A 20002-nucleotide genomic window follows, 5' to 3' on the forward strand; every position below is an offset into this window, starting at 1 on the left:
GCTGTTGGGCATAAACAACTTTAAAACTAGCGCTACAGCTCCGGTAGTTTACAGGATTCCTTTTGGATGAGAACTTTTTTATCCGAAGCTTCTTGACATATTGCTCTGCTGCCATACATAAAGCCGCACCTAACACCTTAAGAAATACTAAAAGCAAAGTTAATGTCGACCATTTGCTGTTCAAAATGGGCTTTTTGGGGCAACCTAAAGACTACTGGCCGGTATTAATAATCCGCAAAATGGCAACGCACATTCCAGCAACAATAATTTGAAACCTGTCCCACTATTATGATTAATAGGTCTTCCTAATTTAGTAGAATAACCAAGTCATTATCAAAGGCATTGTATATTCCAGGCCGCAATTCAGTAGACACTCTTGGTAATATTAGGAAATCTATTAGGGTTGTGTTTTAGCTGAATAAAACCCAAGAATTCGCGAACCATTATACGCGATTTTAGTTTGAATAATTTAATAAAAACGCCCTAATTTCGACGATTTGCGTGATATTCATGGGTAGTATAAGTAGATATTTATAACGTAATGTGATCTGAGGAATTTCTCGTTCGAAAGTTTGATCGGGTAATTCGGAGGTATTTTTCAAGCCAACTCACCCCTAATTGGGCTTTTCCTTTTAAGCGGGACGATAAGCAAATCTCTTCTAAAGAAAGCAGAGGAACGAGCTGACAATGAAAAATTTGCACAGACATTAGTTCTAGTCGCATATTACGTGACATATAAATCGTTTTCCCACTTCTGAACTTGCATTTACCCTCTAGAGACCCAGTGTGAGAGATTTATCCGTAGACTAATTACGAAATATCTCGGCACTGCCCTTTGCCAAGTTTACGAAACGAGTTGTTAAACAATAAATCCGATTCTGTAGGCCCTCGGACGATGTGCATAGGGCAAGTTGGCTTTTATATTGTCACGGTTTTGCACAACATAGAAACGAAAAATTTCTACCCGGAGATTTTATAAGTAATTCATCTCGACTTTGCCACGGCAGTCTTTATTTTCGGTTAAAAAAAAAAAGAGAAAAAGGGGTAATTTTAGGTTAATTTACACCATTACTGCAGGACGAGCTTCTTGCCCTCATTTGACGGGTCAAGGACTTGGTTTGGTGTTTTAATGAAACATCACGTACGACTATTTAAAATTTTAGTGTGAAAACGCACTATTTACAAAATACTCCAAATTAAATTTAAAGTAGGCAAATCAGGGGTCTCGGGCTAGTGTTTCTACACTGGGTATCCCACGACAGAATTCACAGAAAATATCTCACAACCCTGTAGGAATGTTTAAAAAAGTTTTACTAGAAACATGTAGGGTTGTGTTGGGGCTACAAACTAAATTGATAATAAAATATACAGGTTGGGGCGCAAAGGCTGAACTAAAGAAACTTGAAATGTTTTAAATGCCACACCCCGTATATTTTTGCATATTTGAGTTCCTAGTCGAAATGTAAGGACATTTGATATACCATCTGTTACACTTGAAATTAAGAGATTGTGAAGTGCATTTCAGTTGAGTATTTAAAAAATCAATTTTTACACTTATAAAAAATAAGACCCATTTAATAAATAAATATTTATTATCTCATTAGGAAAGCGGAATTTAAAGATGTTCAAAGTGTCTTCATTGAGATTCTAAACATGTTTCAAATCGTCGAAGTAATTCTCTAGCAAAAGCTTTTCGCATATCAGGCGTGACTGTACGGCAGGCCTTTCGAATATGATCTTTCATGTCTTCTAAATTCATTCGGCGGACTTGATAAGCAATTCGTTTCAAATAACCCCACAGGAAGAAATCCAGTGGGGTTAAATCGGAATTTCCTTGCCAACAAAGTATCTAACCCCATCGAATCGGTGATGAAAAGGACTACTTCAAAAGTATTCATTTTTTTTAATTATTAATAATTTCACAATCTATTAATTTTAAGTATAGCATATGCTACATGAAAAGTACCCATATTTTGACTAGGAATTCAAACATGCAAAAATGTACATTTTGTACCAATTAAAAAATTGCATGTTGTTTTCGTCATAACTTTACGCGCCATCCTGTGTATTTTATTATCACTTTAATTTATAGTTTCAACACAACCCTAAATGTTTCTAGTAAAAGCTTTTTTCAACTTCCTACAGGAATGTGAGGTATTTGCTGTAAACTCCATTATGGAACACCATGTATAGTTGAAGTCCCCTCGGGAAGAGTTCGATAAAATTTGTCCTTTACACATCGAAGTGTGCAGCTATGAACGGCTTGAACGGCGGTGTCCCGTCATGAAGATGTTAGATATTTTGAGATACAACACTATCCTTTCTACTAAGTATGCTCGGACAGTCTCCTCCTTTTCTTTAATCATATTTAGATGATTTTTTATTTATTAATTTTTTAAAAATCTGACAAAATTCCATTAGCTGCTGCAATTCTAGACCTCTAGGTCTCAAACTACAGAATAAAACAAACCTCAAAAGCTTTCTGCGGAGGCAAATATTTGTTTTAATTAACTCCGCTCCTTTAAAAGATATATCACTCTCGAAATCTCATTATTTAGTTTGGAAAAGATAAATTTTCAGGAGATTTCCGCAAACGGCTTTATCGCTCTCATGCGAAATTTGTATTAATGAAATCGGTCTTATCTTTTTGTCAGATCGAGTCTTTTCGGTGGATCTAGAGTAATCAATGATCGATTCTTCAGGGACCTATTTTTCTTGTACTTGGCGAAATTGAAATTTTCAATGTAGTAATGAATAGGCACTCGGAACCGATGTCTTCGCTCCACAATACACGAAAACAGCACTATGTAGAATGTTATATTTACACCTTCAAACTGATGTTTGCAGCAGCTTTTATCATCCATCTTCGAACCTGAAACTCAGAGAATCCCTTAGGTGACATGTTTGGCCTGCTTACTCCTGAACATTTGTTATTATCGTGCCGACCTCCTCAAGGGCGTATCTCGGCATTCCGTATCCCCTCACTCTTCAACTGACAAACCCAAAATATAGCCCCCTTCTTATTTATGCCTCCACTAGCAAACACTCACTGCTTTTAATCAAGAAGGTCCAGATAATCTAATTACCAAATATTCCCAGGGCTTTAACCAAGTTACGGAGTTGGTTACACACAATTCCTAAGAGAGATTATCTTCACTTAAAAGGTCTAACTTCAAGTCTTGTTGAGAGCAAACTTTCACTCGCTGTTTGGTTTTCACGTGACTAGCTCTTGGATCAGTTTTTCATAAAACAGACTCAAGACAACAACCTGTTTAAAAATCAATGAAAATACACTTAGGCAGGTCTCCGCTCTTGTTGAAATTCCGCTAATGTTGCCAGGGCACACATCAATTTCAATTTCCATAATTTGGGTCTCAAAAATAGTCTCCCGGGTAATTCGGTTATCTCCCCTTTCACATTCTATTAGCAAGAAAAAACGATGTTGGTCGTTAAAGGCATAACCGAATTTCATTCCTTAAAGAAAACCTCTACGGGGTTTAAGCGAAATACATTTCGCAGGGATGAGCATAACTTCAGCTTGTACGACACACATATGCATATTAGTGCATATTGTTAGAAGTGGTCTTGTTTTGGACGTTGACTGGAATAGACCTGTACACTTTTTCAATATTCCCTGTATTCTCTGGGCTCTCCCTTTTAATTAGGCCATAAAGAAAACTGGGGAAGCAATAAGAATAGTCCCTTTGTCCCTAAATGTGAACCTGTTAAACGTTATGTTCGAAAACCAAATTCGGCGGAATGAAAATGGTTTCATTTTTGTCGAAATTATTAGACAATGGAAACCCAGCTGGAATTTTACCGATTATTATTATTGTCATGATTATATTCCAGCACTAAATATTACGAATAATTGTTTTCTGCGGTGCTGGCGAGGTATTTTGAATAAAGGTAGACCCATTGTTTCGTTTATGTTCCAGCCTTTTTGGCTTCGCCCTTGAATGGGCTCTAAATTACGAATAATACGCCACGTTTTGTGGATTACGAGGACTTTGGAAATTTGATTAATATTCCCGATAGTGGCCTATTTACTTGGCAGTTAAATCTAAGTGGAAAGTCACCTGAGCCAAAGACTTAATAAACCTCTATCGGAGCAAAAAAACTTTGCAAGCTCCATTCTCCTCAAATAGATTTATCGAACGAGTTCCTGGAATCAAATTTTTTTCCTGGGACCCATCAAAGCCGAGAAATGAAATATGTGGATCGTTCCACGCAAAAATAAATAATGCGCCATTATTTTATGTTTGGAAAGGGACTTCAAAGGGCTTCCAGCAAGAAAAATGCCGAGGTATTATTATAGGTTCTTATTTTTTTCCTTTCCAGGTAGATGGGTAAAAAATCTTATTTTATCATAAAAATGCTCAGGGGATAAAAAAATGAGCAGTAGATTTACTTTGCCGAGGAAGTTAGCTGGGCTTATGCAAATTCCTAATGTGCACACCACAGTACTTGCTTCCCGAAAGATTATACGACGAAGCGCATCATCCATATAAAACTAGAAATATATTGCAGTTCAAGCCGAGAAAGTTTAAAAGTCAATTTTTGCTCTCGGATTGCTTAGACTATGAGAAAGCTTTCATGCAATTCTCGTCCATATTCGAGCTTCTGAGGCCGTCAGCAGCCACTTTTCTCTTTCCTCCCCTTGCATATTATCGTTAAGTTGATTGAGCTTATCACCATTTGCAATCCCTCAAACGATAAATATTTTTTTATCGCAGACCAGTAAACACCAACCAAAGATAATTGATTCAATGCACCTAAATAGAGCTGGAAACATTCATTATAGATGCTTTGAAACGTTAAATAGACTTGCGAAATAATGAATTATTTCAAAACTGCGCGCAACAAAATACCTACGCAAAGTCGAACTATTCAATTATTTGCAACTTGATTTCGGAACCTGACCGGATTTTATCGAACAAACGAAATCAATTAGAATAAAATTCGACCCGAACTAGAACCTGATAGGAATTCCGGCTCTGATTAAAGGGACCTTTTTTTCGTCCCGAACGGTTTAAATTGGTAATTTGCGATTTTCTACGGATAGGTAAGCCGTTACAAAATGTCTTCTAAATTAGCATGTTTTGTTTCAGTGATTACCACTAAAGTACGAGCGTTAAATCCTCAATGCACCCCTGACGAACTGATGCGGTGTTCGAAGCCACTTTCAGTGCTGGACTCTGGACTCACTCTAGTCTCATCTAAAGCCGATTTAGACAAGATTTGCCCGTAAGTACACGATAGAACCATTAAATGATTAGGTATTCGATCTATAAATTTTTGTGAAGAAGTTAATGTGGATCCCTCCCATAATAATTTCTCGATATCGTCATAAATCAGACCATATGAATTAACTCAACGTTAAAGCATTAGTCCATATTTGACTCAGCACCCTAATTCATTTAAACGTCGATATAAGGTTAAATGAAGCGGATTTCGCAGGTGGTGCAAATCTTTTAATCACTTCAGCAGACTCTTCAGTACCAGATGCTTTATTGGCAGCTTCTCTGAAGTTTCCCTCATCATCATCAAAATATTCTTTGACAAGTTCCACTTAAACGTCGCTCACATTTTCTATGTCACGTTAATTCTTTTTGACACCCCTTTATCGTTTATCTTTAACGTCTCCGTTTCATTCGCCTCTTCAACCTCTTCTAGCACACTTCTATCGTTGTCAAATTACCTACACTTTATCATCTTTCTGATGCTGAGTTCGAATACACATCTCACAACAATTTATCGTTATGTTGCGTGCTAATTGAACGTGCAGTTGTCTTCTGGAACCCCACTGTAGGGCAATACTGTGCCATTTTCATTCGATTAGTTCCTTCTTGCCGTTCACCTTTTTGATTTATTATTTAATTTTCATCTTATGGGTATTATTAATTTAACTGGGTTTATTTATTTTGCAGCAATTTGGGTCATAATTAATCACGTCAATTTATCCGTTAGTATCCGCTGTAGGAATGGAGGACGAGATTTCCGCCTCATTTTCCTCTGTGATTCACTCGTGCTAGTGCCGGGTTTTTTACTCATTTCTTCGAGCAGATTTTTGTTTAAGGTGACGGAAGCAGCAGTACTATTCACACATGGGAATGAGAAGATTGAATCTTCCCTGAATCGTTTCAGGGCATGGGGGCTGCAAACCCTCCAGGTTTAGGAACACTGGGCCCTGTCATTCACATTCCAATAAGAGACTGCTTCGCTTCTCAACATTCCTTTTGGCTTTGTTCTTTCGATCTCCTGGGATATTTTAGGGTCCCAATTTAATACGAATTAGCTATTTCACAAACCTGCCTTCTAGCTTTGGTTTACCAGCAAATTCTAAACAGATTCCCTGACACTCACATATTTCACATTGAGAAAAGCGCTGCTTATCGTTCGAAAACGAGAAAGCCAAACTGAAAATTCAGGGCCTACAATACAGTTTCGAGTTCTGATTTATGTCCTGCAATTATAACCGGCTCTTTCTCTGCATTTGGCCCAACGGTGTGCAGTAATAATTAAACTTTTCGTAATCGAATTCGGCTTGAATTTTTAAAATACATTTCGGATTTCGACTAATGGAAGTGATTTAAAAGCGGGTAGGCGAGACTACATTTAATATTAATAACCTGAAAACGTTCTGTTTACATAGGAGTGTTTCATCTGGAAAATAATCGACGCACAGCACCTCCAAAAACTGATATTAGAATAATCCCGTTTATGTAAATTTCAACGTTCTGTATCGATTTTTTTTTTTACAGCGATCTAAGGGACGCTATAAATTGTATTCATCAGTATACGAGATTTTGCATGAACTTGCAAGACAGAAAACACTTCAAGAAGCTTTTCCACGGTACAGGCGAAATGGTTAACAATTTGTGCAAAAACGGAACCTACCAAGAAGGTAAAAATTTTCAACAGCATAATAACGTTGATCATACGGACAAATGGAGTGGTTTTAGCAAAATTACTCCCAAATAGGCCAATTTCATCTAAATTATAAAAAGCATAATCCAATTCTATATCGGACAACTAATGGGAATGGGGAAATTCATGTCGGGAGAATCAGCTATTAAATTGAGCATAAAATATTCGGCAACAGCTTAAATATTTAATGCTCAAACGCCGCCGCTCCACAGGGAATTTCGATACAAATTTACACAAAACGGTGTGTTTAATATTTCAGTTTCTGATTTTATTATTGTTAATGGACCTAAAAAGATTTGTTTGTTTATTATTGCTGTTAAAGTAAGGTTTTGTGTTCGACTCGACTGCAGCTCAACTTACATTCACCGAATTTTTCCATTTAGAATTTCTGAGGCATGCACCCTGTATGCAAAAGATCGAGGAACAGAACGAAGTCTGTTTCAAACAGTACACTAAGCAAATGAACGATATCGAGGCCAAGACACCCATGGATGTGATTTCGGAGGAAGATTTGCTAACTTTTAAAAACACCATGAAACGAAAAAGAGATGCTGCAGACGAGGGCATTAAGAATGTTTGTTGGTAAGTGTCTAGACGCTGCGTGTAAGAAGCATAAACAATGCAAAAGTGCATCAATAAAAGTTCCAGCTATTTTTCTCTGTCTGTAGGAAGAACTATAAATTATAGACAATCAATCATTCCCTAAAGCAATTTTCATCGAAAAGCAAATATACGGTTCTCCGTTGCTACATTAAATCATAAATTTACCTTTCTCTAACTAAAGGTAAGATGTCTTTAGCTTTTAAGACACGTCTGGCAATAATTCATATTTCCCATTTGTGACGGGTTTTACATTATTTGGCGGACGTGATCGTTTTAAAAAGAAAAAATAAAATATTAATGGAAATTTTATTATTGTAAATATTTTATGTCGAGATGTGGTTTCGACGGTGGACGACGTTCGATCGTTGAATTTTATTGTCTGGCAGTTTCATCTGACGAATATTTTCGCGTTTCGGGAAAAGGCATTTTTATTAACGTTACGAGCTGACCAGGAAATTTATAATTTAGAGAAACACGAGAAAGCCATCTCTTCTAAAGGGGAACAGTTTTGTGGGTATATCACTTAAATGTTGGTTTATTACATGCCAGCGACCCGCCAACAATATAGTAGCGAATATTCATGCGAAATAATAAAAAAAAAAACAAGTTCCTTTCAAGTGCGGAATTCAAATACTTTCTCAAGATCGACACGAATTAAATGTGCTGACCCCAAAACTAGCAAATAAGTAGTTTTCTCTCCGAGAAAACTCAGCACTATGCAAAGTTTGAGTCTCAGTTACTCTGCTCCACAAAATTTCTGGAAGAATTTCTTTGACGGGCTTTGTCGCATTGGTGCCACAAAGTGCATAATATTTAGTAAACTTAAGTAAAACAAACAAGTAAGCACTGATGATTCAACTTACCACACCGCACATTTGTTTCGAGAAAACCTTCATCTACAGCTTTGTGAGCTCACCGCTGCATTAGATGTGAAGGACGCTTCGCCTGTCCATAATATTTGATAAGAAGACTCGAGATTTTCACTTCGTTTATCCTGAAATCACAAAGAAAATTCCAGGCTCGCATCGAAATCACGCTCTTTGAAGATGTTTGGCTTGTATAAATGGAGTTTGTTTCCGTGTAAAATGCGCCTTACACTTTCGCATCAACACCTGGGTTAACAGCTGTTCTCTACAGGGTGCCCGGAAATTAGTCAACCAAAACGAAATAGTTATATGGTCGAAAATAAGAAAAAAAAATGCATATAAACAACATATGCCCAAAAATACTTTCCAGAGCATAGGTTTTTATGCAATCATAGCAAAATGGTAGCAATAAAAAATCACAAAATTTGAAGTATTAAGGTAACTTGACTCGCTGAAGAAGCAGATATGTCCCGTTCTGTAAATTGCCAATCAAGGGCGTGCAATTAGGGGTGGCAGAATGGTACTGTAACCTAAAACCTTAATAATTTGTTTTCAATAATTCAATTTATTAAAAGCCAATTCTCAGTGTCTTTTTTATCTCAAAAACTTCTCATTTATTGATATTTTAACCATAATGATTAAGTATCAAATTAGAGAGAAAAATTTCAAATCGCCGTAGCTCAAAAACGGTGCACCCTACAGACATCAATCAAGAGTATATTTGTCATAAAAAGCAGTGTGATATTTCGTGATTTGCCTTCATGCTACGAAAAAAAAAATGGTGTCAAGAAAATTACAACGAAATCTTCCTCAGGCACCCCCCCGACCCTAACACCCAACCATGTAAGGATATTTCGATTATCCCACATCTAACCTGCAAATTTATTACCTAATTACTTAGCATTTTTGCCAATTTATTAGTTCGTCCAATTAAAATAATAACGGGGAATGTTATTAACGCGCACCTAAGATCTCGCAATTTTATAGCTCTCCTGAAACGCTTTTGTGAAAAACCCTCTTCTTCTATAAGTATGAAAAACGACCCTTAAATCTAAAACATAAAAATCAATTGAAAGTAATTTACCTCCCAAAATCAAATAAAATTTGCCAGAAGTAGACTCTTGGCTCGGCAAATTTTGCATTAATGAACCGTAAAGGACCAAAAGAGTTCAATTTTATGGAAAACTTTCTGCAAACTTTAATGAGGTGTTCTTTTATTGCTGTTCCTTTTCAATAAACGACTCTTGTCCAAGAATTTCAATGAAAACTTATCGACAACTTTCTCCTTTGTTTCTTTATTATACCTTACTACTTATGGTACGACTTGCTTACTTCAAGCTCTTTAGTTATTGCGTCATCAGTAGAAACAAATCCTTTTTGCTCATCGTTATCCCAATAAAGCCCAAATGCGGATAACACAGAACTTGCTAATAACAAAAAGTCGTGCCCATTCTGCATTGGGCAAAAAGTCGCTCGCATTATCTCACAGACCCGTTTAAGAGCCCTTTCAACAGCGCCCATTAAAATATTCATTAATATGGAAATTTTACTTTTTTACCGGACCCTTTAAATATTAACTAACCCTTTATCATTGTGTACACGCCCCATTTAAAAATAATCTAATATCGTCATCGTGCCAGCCAGAGAGAATTTTCTGTTCAAAAAGCCGAACGAGCCGAGAGTTTTAAACTATCTGGCAGTTTTTTTGTTGACTTAGACCTAGTTGCACGATTTTGTGTGTATATGGTTTTAGTAAAATCGCTTTAGGATTTGGTTTTAAAGGGAATTAGTCCATGGGTTTTAACTGTCCCGGGGAATTTTTTTCACGCTTATAATTCACTTATGCCTCTCTTTTTTTTCAGCGCCTTTCAAGAATACGTGGAATGTTCGACCTCAACTACCAGGAAAGTGTGTGGAGACGAGGCAGCTAATTTTAACAAAAACTTCTTAGATAAAATGTCATCGTCAATGATACAGGTAAGCGCTTCATTACTAGAAACTGCATTTATGTACAATCCTGTGTAGTTTTTATATCCTGGGGGAGATGTTAGCACACTTAACGATGACCCATATGATTGTCTACATCACAATAAACTATGTAAAATAGTTGTTCTGACCGTGACTTGACCCGGAAAATATGTAAAAGGAGGTAAACGTAGCACCAGAAATGTTTTATTCTCAACACAAGTCCCTACACAATACAGCCGTCTTTGCATGTGATATAGAGCTCAAAGAGGCCTATACATATATCACAATTTGCTTCAGTATGTATAAAATAAACACATTAAGCCATAAATATTTACTAACAAAAGTATTAGAATATCTGTCGAAGTAAACTGATAATGCATCGATGCAACAATAATGGCGTCCATAACTGGAGCCTGATTACGGGCAATTTTGTACTTATTTTCTCTCTGGTGATAAATTGGGTGATAATAAATAAAGCTATATAGTGGGGTGTATAGTCTGCCTGCACCTATAGATATAGTTACGGACATTTTACTGTTCATTTTTTATTAAAATTTAACGAACAGGATTATCGACAGTTACACAAGGCCATTAGAAGTTTTATAGAACGGGCGTAATCATGAAGTATAAATAATAATGCGATGTATTCATTCAATAGAGGCTATTGCTTTATAGGAAGCAGATGTTTAACGTGAGACACAAAGTAGCCCAACCTTCAGAGGACATTTTCGTGTTTCACCCCAATTTTCTTGATATTGACTAACAATATTTTAAAAAGCAAACATTTTCCACAAACCTCGGCGTTCTAAATTCGCCATCCTATTATTTACCTTTCAGCTTTTTAAGCGTTTTGCTCGGAAAGATAATTTTTAAAATGTCTGTTTATAACAAGATTCGTGACCGGCAGCAAGCGAGCAAATCTAAAAACCCGATTCCATAAATCATAATTTGAATGCAATACCGATATTTAAAAAAACGTGAAAATCTACGGGTTGGAGGTAATTTATAGCAGCCACGTAATTCTGTTTAATATCCTTTTCCCCCGCATTTTGAGCCCCCAGGAGAATTTTGCTTTGATGTTTAAAGTGCTTTAATGTGTAATCAATTTATTTTTATTTTCAGCTACATTGCCAGAATTACGGCCCTAGAGAGTGCGGACTCATTACGTCCTCGTCTAACATCGTAGGAAACAGCTTTCTATCTTTAATAGTTTGCACGTTACTCTCTTTTATATTGCGATAAAACTAAACACTCAACTTAGCGGTATGCAAATGTCGTAAAACAATTTGAGAGAACATTTATAATGTGAGAAATTTAGACGAGTTCAAGAAAGTAATGTTATATAGTTTTCCAAAGAATTTTATCTATCTATTTATAGTAAGTATAAATCATTTATTTATTTACTAAACAAATATACATTCCGATATTATTAGAAAATTATAAAATGTCCTCTCAATCTTTGTACCTAAAAACTCCGTCACCGAGTGGGGCATATTTGTTAGAACATACACCTAAGACACAATGGTAAATAAACACAATTCTCCTGGTTATAAATCTTTTATTTTGTGTCTCATGCCTCACAACACAGTTTCAACCAGAACTGCTGAAAACATGTCATATAAGAGAATCCTTAATTACCTTAGAACCATTTTTAAGACAGTAGTAGATTTAGTTAATCGTATTTTTAATATCCTTCCAAAGACTGATAATGTTAGAGCTGTAATGTATGTCAGGCCTTCTTATGTGACATTTTTTTTAATTTTCAGCTTAATTTATTTCAGTGGATTGTTGCATCGCCTCCTCTCCTCTCTTTCAATTGTATGCGCTTATTAGGAACTGTCATTATTTAAGACTATCACTATCTGTGTATAAAACCATTATGTCCCATCGTCACCAAATATTATTACTTAAACTTAGGGAGTAGTTTATTTAATTAAGAAAACCTGGATGTGGAATCTCTTCGGAATTGTTGTTTAGTAAATGGAAGGAGTGAGCGTGAATGTAGTGAATATTGTCCTAATAGTTTTAAAACAAACATTGGTCCTATTTACAGTAATTTTTCTTGTATGGATATTCTAAATATTCATTTTATTGACTGTTGTTGTGCAATAAATAAAGTTATTTTAATTGTTCTTCGTTTTTTCATCACCTTCATTTCCTCCAAATTTGTATACACACAATTCAATTCAATTACCCTCGACCAATAATTTGAGGCTGTATATTGAGTTTTAATTTCTTTTCATTACGTTTTTCTCCAACTTCTCTGGGGAAAAAAATTTGCATGCTCTCGCCACGTGAAAAAATGGTTTTCCTACTAATTCAGAAGTTCCAAATCAAATGAATTTTTTGAAACATTCATAACGTTTATAAACGTAAACTGAATGATCTGAATACCTAAAAATTGTTCGTTATCGAGGAATCATATATCCAATGCCCAAAAACAGCTGTGGATGACGATGGTTGTTGAAAAGACGTGTCTTTTTGCAAAGCGCTCGTTTTAGTTAGTATATATCCAAAACCTCCTAAGGTCTGATGAAAGTGGCAAAATGTGTGAAGTAATGGTTCGTAATTTAGTAATATCGTTATCTTACTGTTTTTTAGGAACTCAGAAAACAAAACAGAGCAATAGGAACGATATCTAATACAATAATTATTCTCATAAGTGTGCAATGTTACTTTGTGGCACGCAATTTACTCAATAATACAATAATAAATTAAGATATGAGTTTCTTAATGAATTTGCAATAATAATGGTGTCAAAGTAGTAATTCTGTTTAAATTCTGTACACTCGGAACGTTTTTAAACAGTATCAGTTTAATCATTGTCAACCACATATTTTAAACTTGTGATATTTCTCAGTCTTAGTAATAACATTATAATAAAACCTGTCAGTAGGATTTAGTAACCTCCGATAACTATCGTCACCGGATCTGAAAGGGTATCAAACGGCTCAGATAAGCCAGCAAAACGTTTGAAAACTCGTTACTTACTGCCTCTCCGTGATTTTCTTGGGTCCTCGTATCTGATTCCACTTGCTCACTTTATTCTCATTGGATACCATTACCCCCAAGATTGCGACCCACAGTGCGAGAACCAGAACGTCATGGCTGTCCCAACTCTCCATTAGAACAGTTGAGAAACTCAAGACTTCAACTGCTTTCCTAGCATCTTCCAGATTACCGAAGTATTTTAAGTAATTCTCAAATAAAAACGATGAAAATGTGGATGGCTGCGTGCAGAATTCATCTACGAGTTTCGGAATATCGCAGTTTAGTCTCCAGGTATTGTCTAAAAATATAATACAGGGTTATTCACGCTATACGGCTCGGAATATTGTGGCCAAAATACGAGGTTTTCTAAAAATTTTTCTTTTGGGTTATATGGGGATCTATTATGGCTACTTTTTAAAATTATTTTCATATTATACAGGGTGTCCCAAAAGTGCTAAAAGTATCAAAGTTGTGTTTTTTTAAATGGAACCCCTTGTATATTGTTGCATTTTTGGATTCTCAGATCAAAATAAATGTGTGTTTTAATAAGGTTTACAATACCTAACACTTACGGTTTTTGAAATAATTTAAATTTTGTAAAAATTTGGCCTAATTTTCATGTTTTAACCACTTAAGCAATATTTAAGTTATGTAAGCGTAATTTACAGTGTAGTGTAATAATGGATCATACTTTATATCCCAATCATGAAAAACTTGCCAGCTTATACAGGGTGTGCAAAAATTAAAACTATTCAAATGAGGACTTTAAGTGGCTATAACTGGATTAATTTAAATGCAATGCCATATTTTTTAACTTACCAGGATATGTAGTTTTTAAATACCCATCGAATGGTACTAGGATGTTCATAGCTAAGTCTTCGCGTTTTTGCAGAATGCACTAAATAATGGCTCCTTGCGCCATTTGGCGTCTTTTAGTTCAAAGTTCTAAATCACATATCAAGTATAACATAAAACGGAAACAAAATATTTATTACAGATGTTCGAAATGTCGACGAAGAAGCCAATAAACAATTCTTATGACATTCTCCAAGAATAAAAATCATGTCAATACGCTCTTCTTTTGGATAAATCTTCATTTTGACTATTTGCACTCGTTATAACACAGACGCCTTAATCGGTAAAAACTAAAATGATCTTGACATTAGAGAGGATTTTTAGAGTAATAGAGAGTTTATGGGATTCGGGGTAACTTAAATACCCAATCAGGGGATCGGTACCCATTAACAGGGTCAATCCACAGTTGGTAACTTTTTAAATCCTTAAACCGTATCTTGAGACAAAGGCAAAAATTGAGAATTTACGGGGAATTGCAGCTGTAAAGATTTTGACCAAATATGGATGAATTTAGACCTTTGTCTTGATAAGGATAAAAGAGTGAAAGTTCCTTTATGCAGGGCAACCCTTACAGGAAGAAAATGGGTTCCCAACATATGGTCATCACGGACATGATCGGACGGATTGCATAGGCATAGGCGTAGCCTGAGGGTACATTACACACTCTAGAAAAAAAGTACCTTTGCAGACTAAACAAAAAAATAAACTAAATTAACTATCTGATATTTTGAAATATCATAGGCAACTAGATACATTGGAACTTTGAACTAAAAGACGCCAAATGGCGCAAGGAGCCATTATTTAGTGCATTCTGCAAAAACGCGAAGACTTAGCTATGAACATCCTAGTACCATTCGATGGGTATTTAAAAACTACATATCCTGGTAAGTTAAAAAATATGGCATTGCATTTAAATTAATCCAGTTATAGCCACTTAAAGTCCTCATTTGAATAGTTTTAATTTTTGCACACCCTGTATAAGCTGGCAAGTTTTTCATGATTGGGATATAAAGTATGATCCATTATTACACTACACTGTAAATTACGCTTACATAACTTAAATATTGCTTAAGTGGTTAAAACATGAAAATTAGGCCAAATTTTTACAAAATTTAAATTATTTCAAAAACCGTAAGTGCTAGGTATTGTAAACCTTATTAAAACACACATTTATTTTGATCTGAGAATCCAAAAATGCAACAATATACAAGGGGTTCCATTTAAAAAAACACAACTTTGATACTTTTAGCACTTTTGGGACACCCTGTATAATATGAAAATAATTTTAAAAAGTAGCCATAATAGATCCCCATATAACCCAAAAGAAAAATTTTTAGAAAACCTCGTATTTTGGCCACAATATTCCGAGCCGTATAGCGTGAATAACCCTGTATATAAGGTAGTAAAGATTGAATTATTTATAACTTAAATTATGCACTTTTTACTCATACAATGGAAAATGCATTGGCCACAAATTGATAAGAACGTCCTGCCTTTTGAATGATATTTAGCAAGTGATTTATTTATTCAATAACATATATTTTTATATCTACCTCTCTCAACTCTTTTGGGATTTAAAACTCTTCCAAGTCCATGGAAAAAACCTAAAACCTCATCTTTAACCGTTTGTTTAATAGTTCCTGTCTTTTCAGTCCGTTTTCTTTTCGATCCAACTTTAGGCTCACTCTTATTTTTTTCAAAAATTAGAAGGCTCCTGTTGCCTGAAATAAAATTAGGATTAAAGATGAATTGTGTATTTCTACGTCCAGGTATTAATTTACCAGTGACACATGCTAAATGAAGTTGATTCATGGCACATCTTATATCCCCAACAGAAGAACTAAGAATGGCATCAACAGTACTTGATGAAGGGATTTGAAAAAAATCAGGATGAGACTGCAGAATATCAACAACTCTTTTCAAAGCTTTCTTCAGTAATGTAGGGGCGCAAGCATTAAAACTAGAATATTTGTTAGAAGTATGTTGGAAGCGTATCAGCGACCTAAAGTGTTAATCTGCTAAGACCATCTTCATTAATTTCTTTTTGCTATCTTTATAAATTTTTTTATTAGTTGGATAATAATCAACATTGTTAATCATACTTTTTTTTTGTTTAAAATTAATCAAAACGAACTTGGCAAATTGACATTGCATGTACATAATTTATTCCTCTATTTCTTTAGAAATCAAAACATAAATACCTTAAATGTGTAATACCAAATTTGAGAAGAATTTCTTCAGTAAACAGTAATCTTTGCAAGTCAGTTTCTTTACTACAAGAATCTGTGCAAATAAAAATCACTGGGTGAGTAGCCATGAAGTAAATATCTCTAAAACACAACATTAAATTGTTATTTTCTGTAATGAATGGAAGCACAAAAAAGTAGCCTAACTTGCAATAAATTTAACCCCTGTAACTTTTTGTATTATTTGTTAGTGTTGATCTTATTGTGTTGAGTGTATTTGTTGTTCAATTGTCTAATTTTTCTGATTAGTAAAAAAGATCTGGTCTGGCCAAACCACTTTCAGATGATTTTATAGATTTAAATATATTCAGATTTTATATGTATATATATGTAATTATATAGGTAGGTACTTGAAGTAGTACCATTATGCAATGATCTAAAATAAAACTTACTGCAGCACCTCAAAAAATTCTGTAGATTTCCTTAGAAAGACATTGGGAAAGTCTTTCACTAGCAGAACCTTTTTACTGTTCCTGCTGCTAAATAATGAGCAATATTGTGATTCACTGAAAAACTCTGAAAACTTTGCCACTTGACCTGGCCCTTTGAATACTTCATAGTCAATATCTACCGGGTTTGTCCACTCAGTAACATCCAAATTAAGGGAACTGCATAATATCTTTACTGAAGTACTTTTGCCACTGCCAGTGGGGCCAGTTAAAAGGAGAAATTCAGTTTTATCCTAAAAATAATTCAAGCAATACTTATACACAGCTGTTTAAACTGTGCTTCTACAGGTATGTTACAATGCAGAACTTCCTCATAAAAAAATGCAGCTACTAATTTAAATAGAATATCTTGTTATATTATCACAATTACAATTCTGGACACCATATATATCCAAATACTGTCAATTATCTAATTTCCTTATTACCTTTTTTAAGCTATTTCCACATACAATTTTCAACCATCCTTCGAGTTCCTGTAATTTCTTTGCATGTATTGCAAGTTCCTTTATGTCTTTAGGAGCAATTAACTCATAGAAATCCAAGGTTTTCTGTTGGGATAAGGATTTTTCACGGGACATTATAGATTTAGGAGCAACTAAAGCAATGTCACAGCTGTAACTCTTTGAAGATGGGTCTGGAGTTTTTTTCTCTTCACTTACTTCTGATTCAGGACCAAAATCAAAAGATTTCCACTAAAGGATTAAGATAAATGGTTATTGATAACGGGGGTGTCTTTGGGGGATCAAAAGTTCTATACCTACCGTTCTAAAAGTGGTCATGTCGGGTGGCGTTATTCCTTTAAAAAATTAAAAGAGAAAAGAAACATCTATACTCGTTTTTATGGTACTTTTCTTTGAGGTATTTAATTTAATAAACTAAAAAGTGAAAAAACACTAACAAATAATAGATAACAAAATAATAACCAATCACTCAAAAATTAAAACATTACAACATAATTTTAAGGTTAAACAACAAATAGTGGTGGAAGCATTTCTATCACGTACCACTGTCCAATCCAAGACATCACTGCGTCCTTGTCAAGGCCCTTATTATGCAGAATGTCCGACAAGGACAACCTATTAGTAAGAGAGATGCTGACACAGTAGATGTAATAATCATGTGACTCTATCTAATGGCAGGGGGCAATGAAAGACTATATTTTTTCATATTTTGTGCTATACTGGACTTGCGGATACCAGCCGGGAATAAACTGAAAGAAGTCTTTATTTAAACTTATATTGAAAAATTGCTAAAATATAGTAAAAATTAATTTATTAAAATCACAGTATTGTCGCATGACAGTAAGAGTGTACATTCAGGTAATACATTTTTCAACTTTTAATAGTAATTTGATGACTTATTTGATATAATCCCACGAACTTCACTTAAGTTGTTAAAGTATTTCTTTCATAGCATCACAATCCAATTCAGTTACAAATGGCTACAGTTTCAATACATCATGATTTAAACTATCAGTTCGCACTTGCAAATCTCTTATTTCAACAATATCAGTCTTCAATCGCAGCTTTAAAATTTGCTTCCAAATCGCTTCTCTATCAGTGGAATCACTTATCCCTAATCTGAAGAAAACATGATAAAAATAAATAAGTTTGATACTGAAATTAGGGCTTTCTTACCTAACTAGAGAATTATCATTCATCCGTATTAATGCTCGGCCAGTAATGTCATGTTGAACAAAATTATCAGCATAAAGAGGGTGGTAGTCACTACAATGTCGACGCAGCCAGTTTTGAACATCTCGAACATTCCACTCATATACAGATTTTGGTTTATTAGTTTTCTACAAAAAAAAAGAAATATTATAATTATGTTACAGAAGGCAGAGATTTTGATTTATCTAATTCTGAATGTCATTGTAACTATTGAATATAATATGTTATTCAACATCAGCACTTGTTGATGACCACATATCCCCATGTTTCATGGGTTAAAAGGATTTTTAACAATATACAAAATATGTGTCCCCTTGGTTGCCAAATATTTTATAGCTCAAAGACTTTAAAACATACAGAAGGATTAGAGGATCAAGAAGATATCTAGATTAAATGAGGTGCATATTTAAAAATGTTCAGTTTTATTATTGATAAGTAAAGCTACTTATAATCATCCCATAATTGACACAGTTTTATTCGCATGTTTCTTTTCTCCCATTGCTTACAGGTAGGACTGTATGTTCAGCTATCACAAAAATATGAATTGAGCTTTATATCTAATAGTTACCTAATTTTGATGAATACTGCAACTTTGGGGGCTGATGTGAGTCTCGTTAATTTTTTTCATTTTTTAAGATTTTTGCTTCAGACATTCCAAATAAGATAAGACGAGAGATTATTTGAATGTCACATTCCTCATGTTGATATTGGAAAATTTAATTGAGTTTAATTAAAAATATTTATGTATAACTTAACCTTTGATTTAGTGTTGTTGGAGTTTGATTCCTCTACCATTATTCACGATTTGTCAAGCCCAATTAATAACATTTAAATAAAACTTTAATTTAAACATAAATACTCGCAACAGCAAACATCACTACACACAATAAATAAATATTTGTTAACATTGACTTAACGAGAGACGTCTCATGTCACCTTGGGCAGATTGAGAAACATAAAAGGGAATAACAAGCTTGATGGAAGCTCTCAGTTAAGTTGCAAATCGCCATAATTGTCCATCACATACGGCAATAAGGCGTATAGGGCGTTTTCAAGATTTATTTCGAATATATAATTCTTTAGTATATAATTTATCAATCCAGGAGCACAGAATTACTTCTGTATGAATTAGTATTTTTTCAATTCAAAACAAAATGGGTTGTAATAAATGAACTACTCGACATTCCCAGTGTCTTCCAGTGGCGGAGTTGAATCTTGTTCTCGGTTCTAGTTTATGCCCACAAGCATAGATATAGTTCTCTCAATAATCACTATTTCTTTGATTCAAAAAAGAGCTTCATTACATTGTTTTTAGAAAAAACCCTAAAAAATTGCTAATAATTTTAGTGGTCAGTGGCATATCCAAATCTTGTCTTCCTAAAGTGCGGCCCTGCCTTGCTTTTGAACAGTTTTTTGTTCAA

At 34.6% G+C, this 20002-nt stretch overlaps 3 protein-coding genes across 5 annotated transcripts in view; 1 reads left to right on the plus strand and 2 right to left on the minus strand.

Moving 5' to 3' along the window:
- Nucleotides 1-12499, plus strand: part of LOC136338741 (uncharacterized) — a 45740-nt gene extending 33241 nt beyond the window's left edge. The window contains exons 2-6 of the mRNA XM_066281415.1: nucleotides 5112-5247; nucleotides 6765-6907; nucleotides 7314-7512; nucleotides 10262-10376; nucleotides 11490-12499. Of these exons, the coding sequence (XP_066137512.1) occupies nucleotides 5112-5247; nucleotides 6765-6907; nucleotides 7314-7512; nucleotides 10262-10376; nucleotides 11490-11609 (713 nt within the window). The 3' untranslated portion in view covers nucleotides 11610-12499. The remainder of the gene's footprint in view (nucleotides 1-5111; nucleotides 5248-6764; nucleotides 6908-7313; nucleotides 7513-10261; nucleotides 10377-11489) is intronic.
- Nucleotides 1-17894, minus strand: part of Rad17 (Rad17 checkpoint clamp loader component) — a 70295-nt gene extending 52401 nt beyond the window's left edge. The window contains exons 1-8 of one of the 3 annotated variants that reach the window (XR_010732010.1): nucleotides 17670-17894; nucleotides 17334-17600; nucleotides 16852-17141; nucleotides 16415-16543; nucleotides 15995-16173; nucleotides 15767-15934; nucleotides 13359-13656; nucleotides 8397-8527 (exon numbers count right to left, since the gene is read on the minus strand). Coding sequence is in view for 2 of the 3 variants with exons in the window: in XM_066281395.1 (XP_066137492.1) it covers nucleotides 13193-13298; nucleotides 13359-13656; nucleotides 15767-15934; nucleotides 15995-16173; nucleotides 16415-16543; nucleotides 16852-17141; nucleotides 17334-17600; nucleotides 17670-17687 (1455 nt within the window). In the remaining variant the exon portion in view is untranslated. Of the gene's footprint in view, nucleotides 1-8396; nucleotides 8528-12990; nucleotides 13299-13358; nucleotides 13657-15766; nucleotides 15935-15994; nucleotides 16174-16414; nucleotides 16544-16851; nucleotides 17142-17333; nucleotides 17601-17669 lie in introns of those variants that run through there. The other 2 variants (XM_066281396.1, XM_066281395.1) reach the window with 2 other exon arrangements.
- A 269-nt stretch (nucleotides 17895-18163) lies between these two features.
- On the minus strand, nucleotides 18164-19496 carry ave (Protein aveugle). Its single transcript, XM_066281418.1, has 3 exons — nucleotides 19338-19496; nucleotides 18546-18709; nucleotides 18164-18488 (listed from the first exon to the last, which is right to left on the minus strand). Exons 1-3 carry the CDS (start codon nucleotides 19374-19376, stop codon nucleotides 18350-18352), a joined length of 342 nt encoding a protein of 113 aa, XP_066137515.1. The 5' UTR covers nucleotides 19377-19496; the 3' UTR covers nucleotides 18164-18349.
- Between the last annotated feature and the right edge of the window lie 506 nt (nucleotides 19497-20002).

Source organism: Euwallacea fornicatus, chromosome 4 (genome assembly GCF_040115645.1).
Source record: "Euwallacea fornicatus isolate EFF26 chromosome 4, ASM4011564v1, whole genome shotgun sequence".
NCBI lineage: Eukaryota > Metazoa > Arthropoda > Insecta > Coleoptera > Curculionidae > Euwallacea > Euwallacea fornicatus.

Coding starts and splice junctions, on each gene's coding strand:
- ave (XM_066281418.1), bottom strand. CDS start 19,376: ATGGTAGAGGAATCAAACTCCAACAACACTAAATCAAAG. Junction 18,710..19,337: donor CCAACAACACTAAATCAAAG/GTTAAGTTATAC, acceptor TTTTTTTTGTAG/AAAACTAATAAACCAAAATC. Junction 18,489..18,545: donor AATGATAATTCTCTAGTTAG/GTAAGAAAGCCC, acceptor TGTTTTCTTCAG/ATTAGGGATAAGTGATTCCA.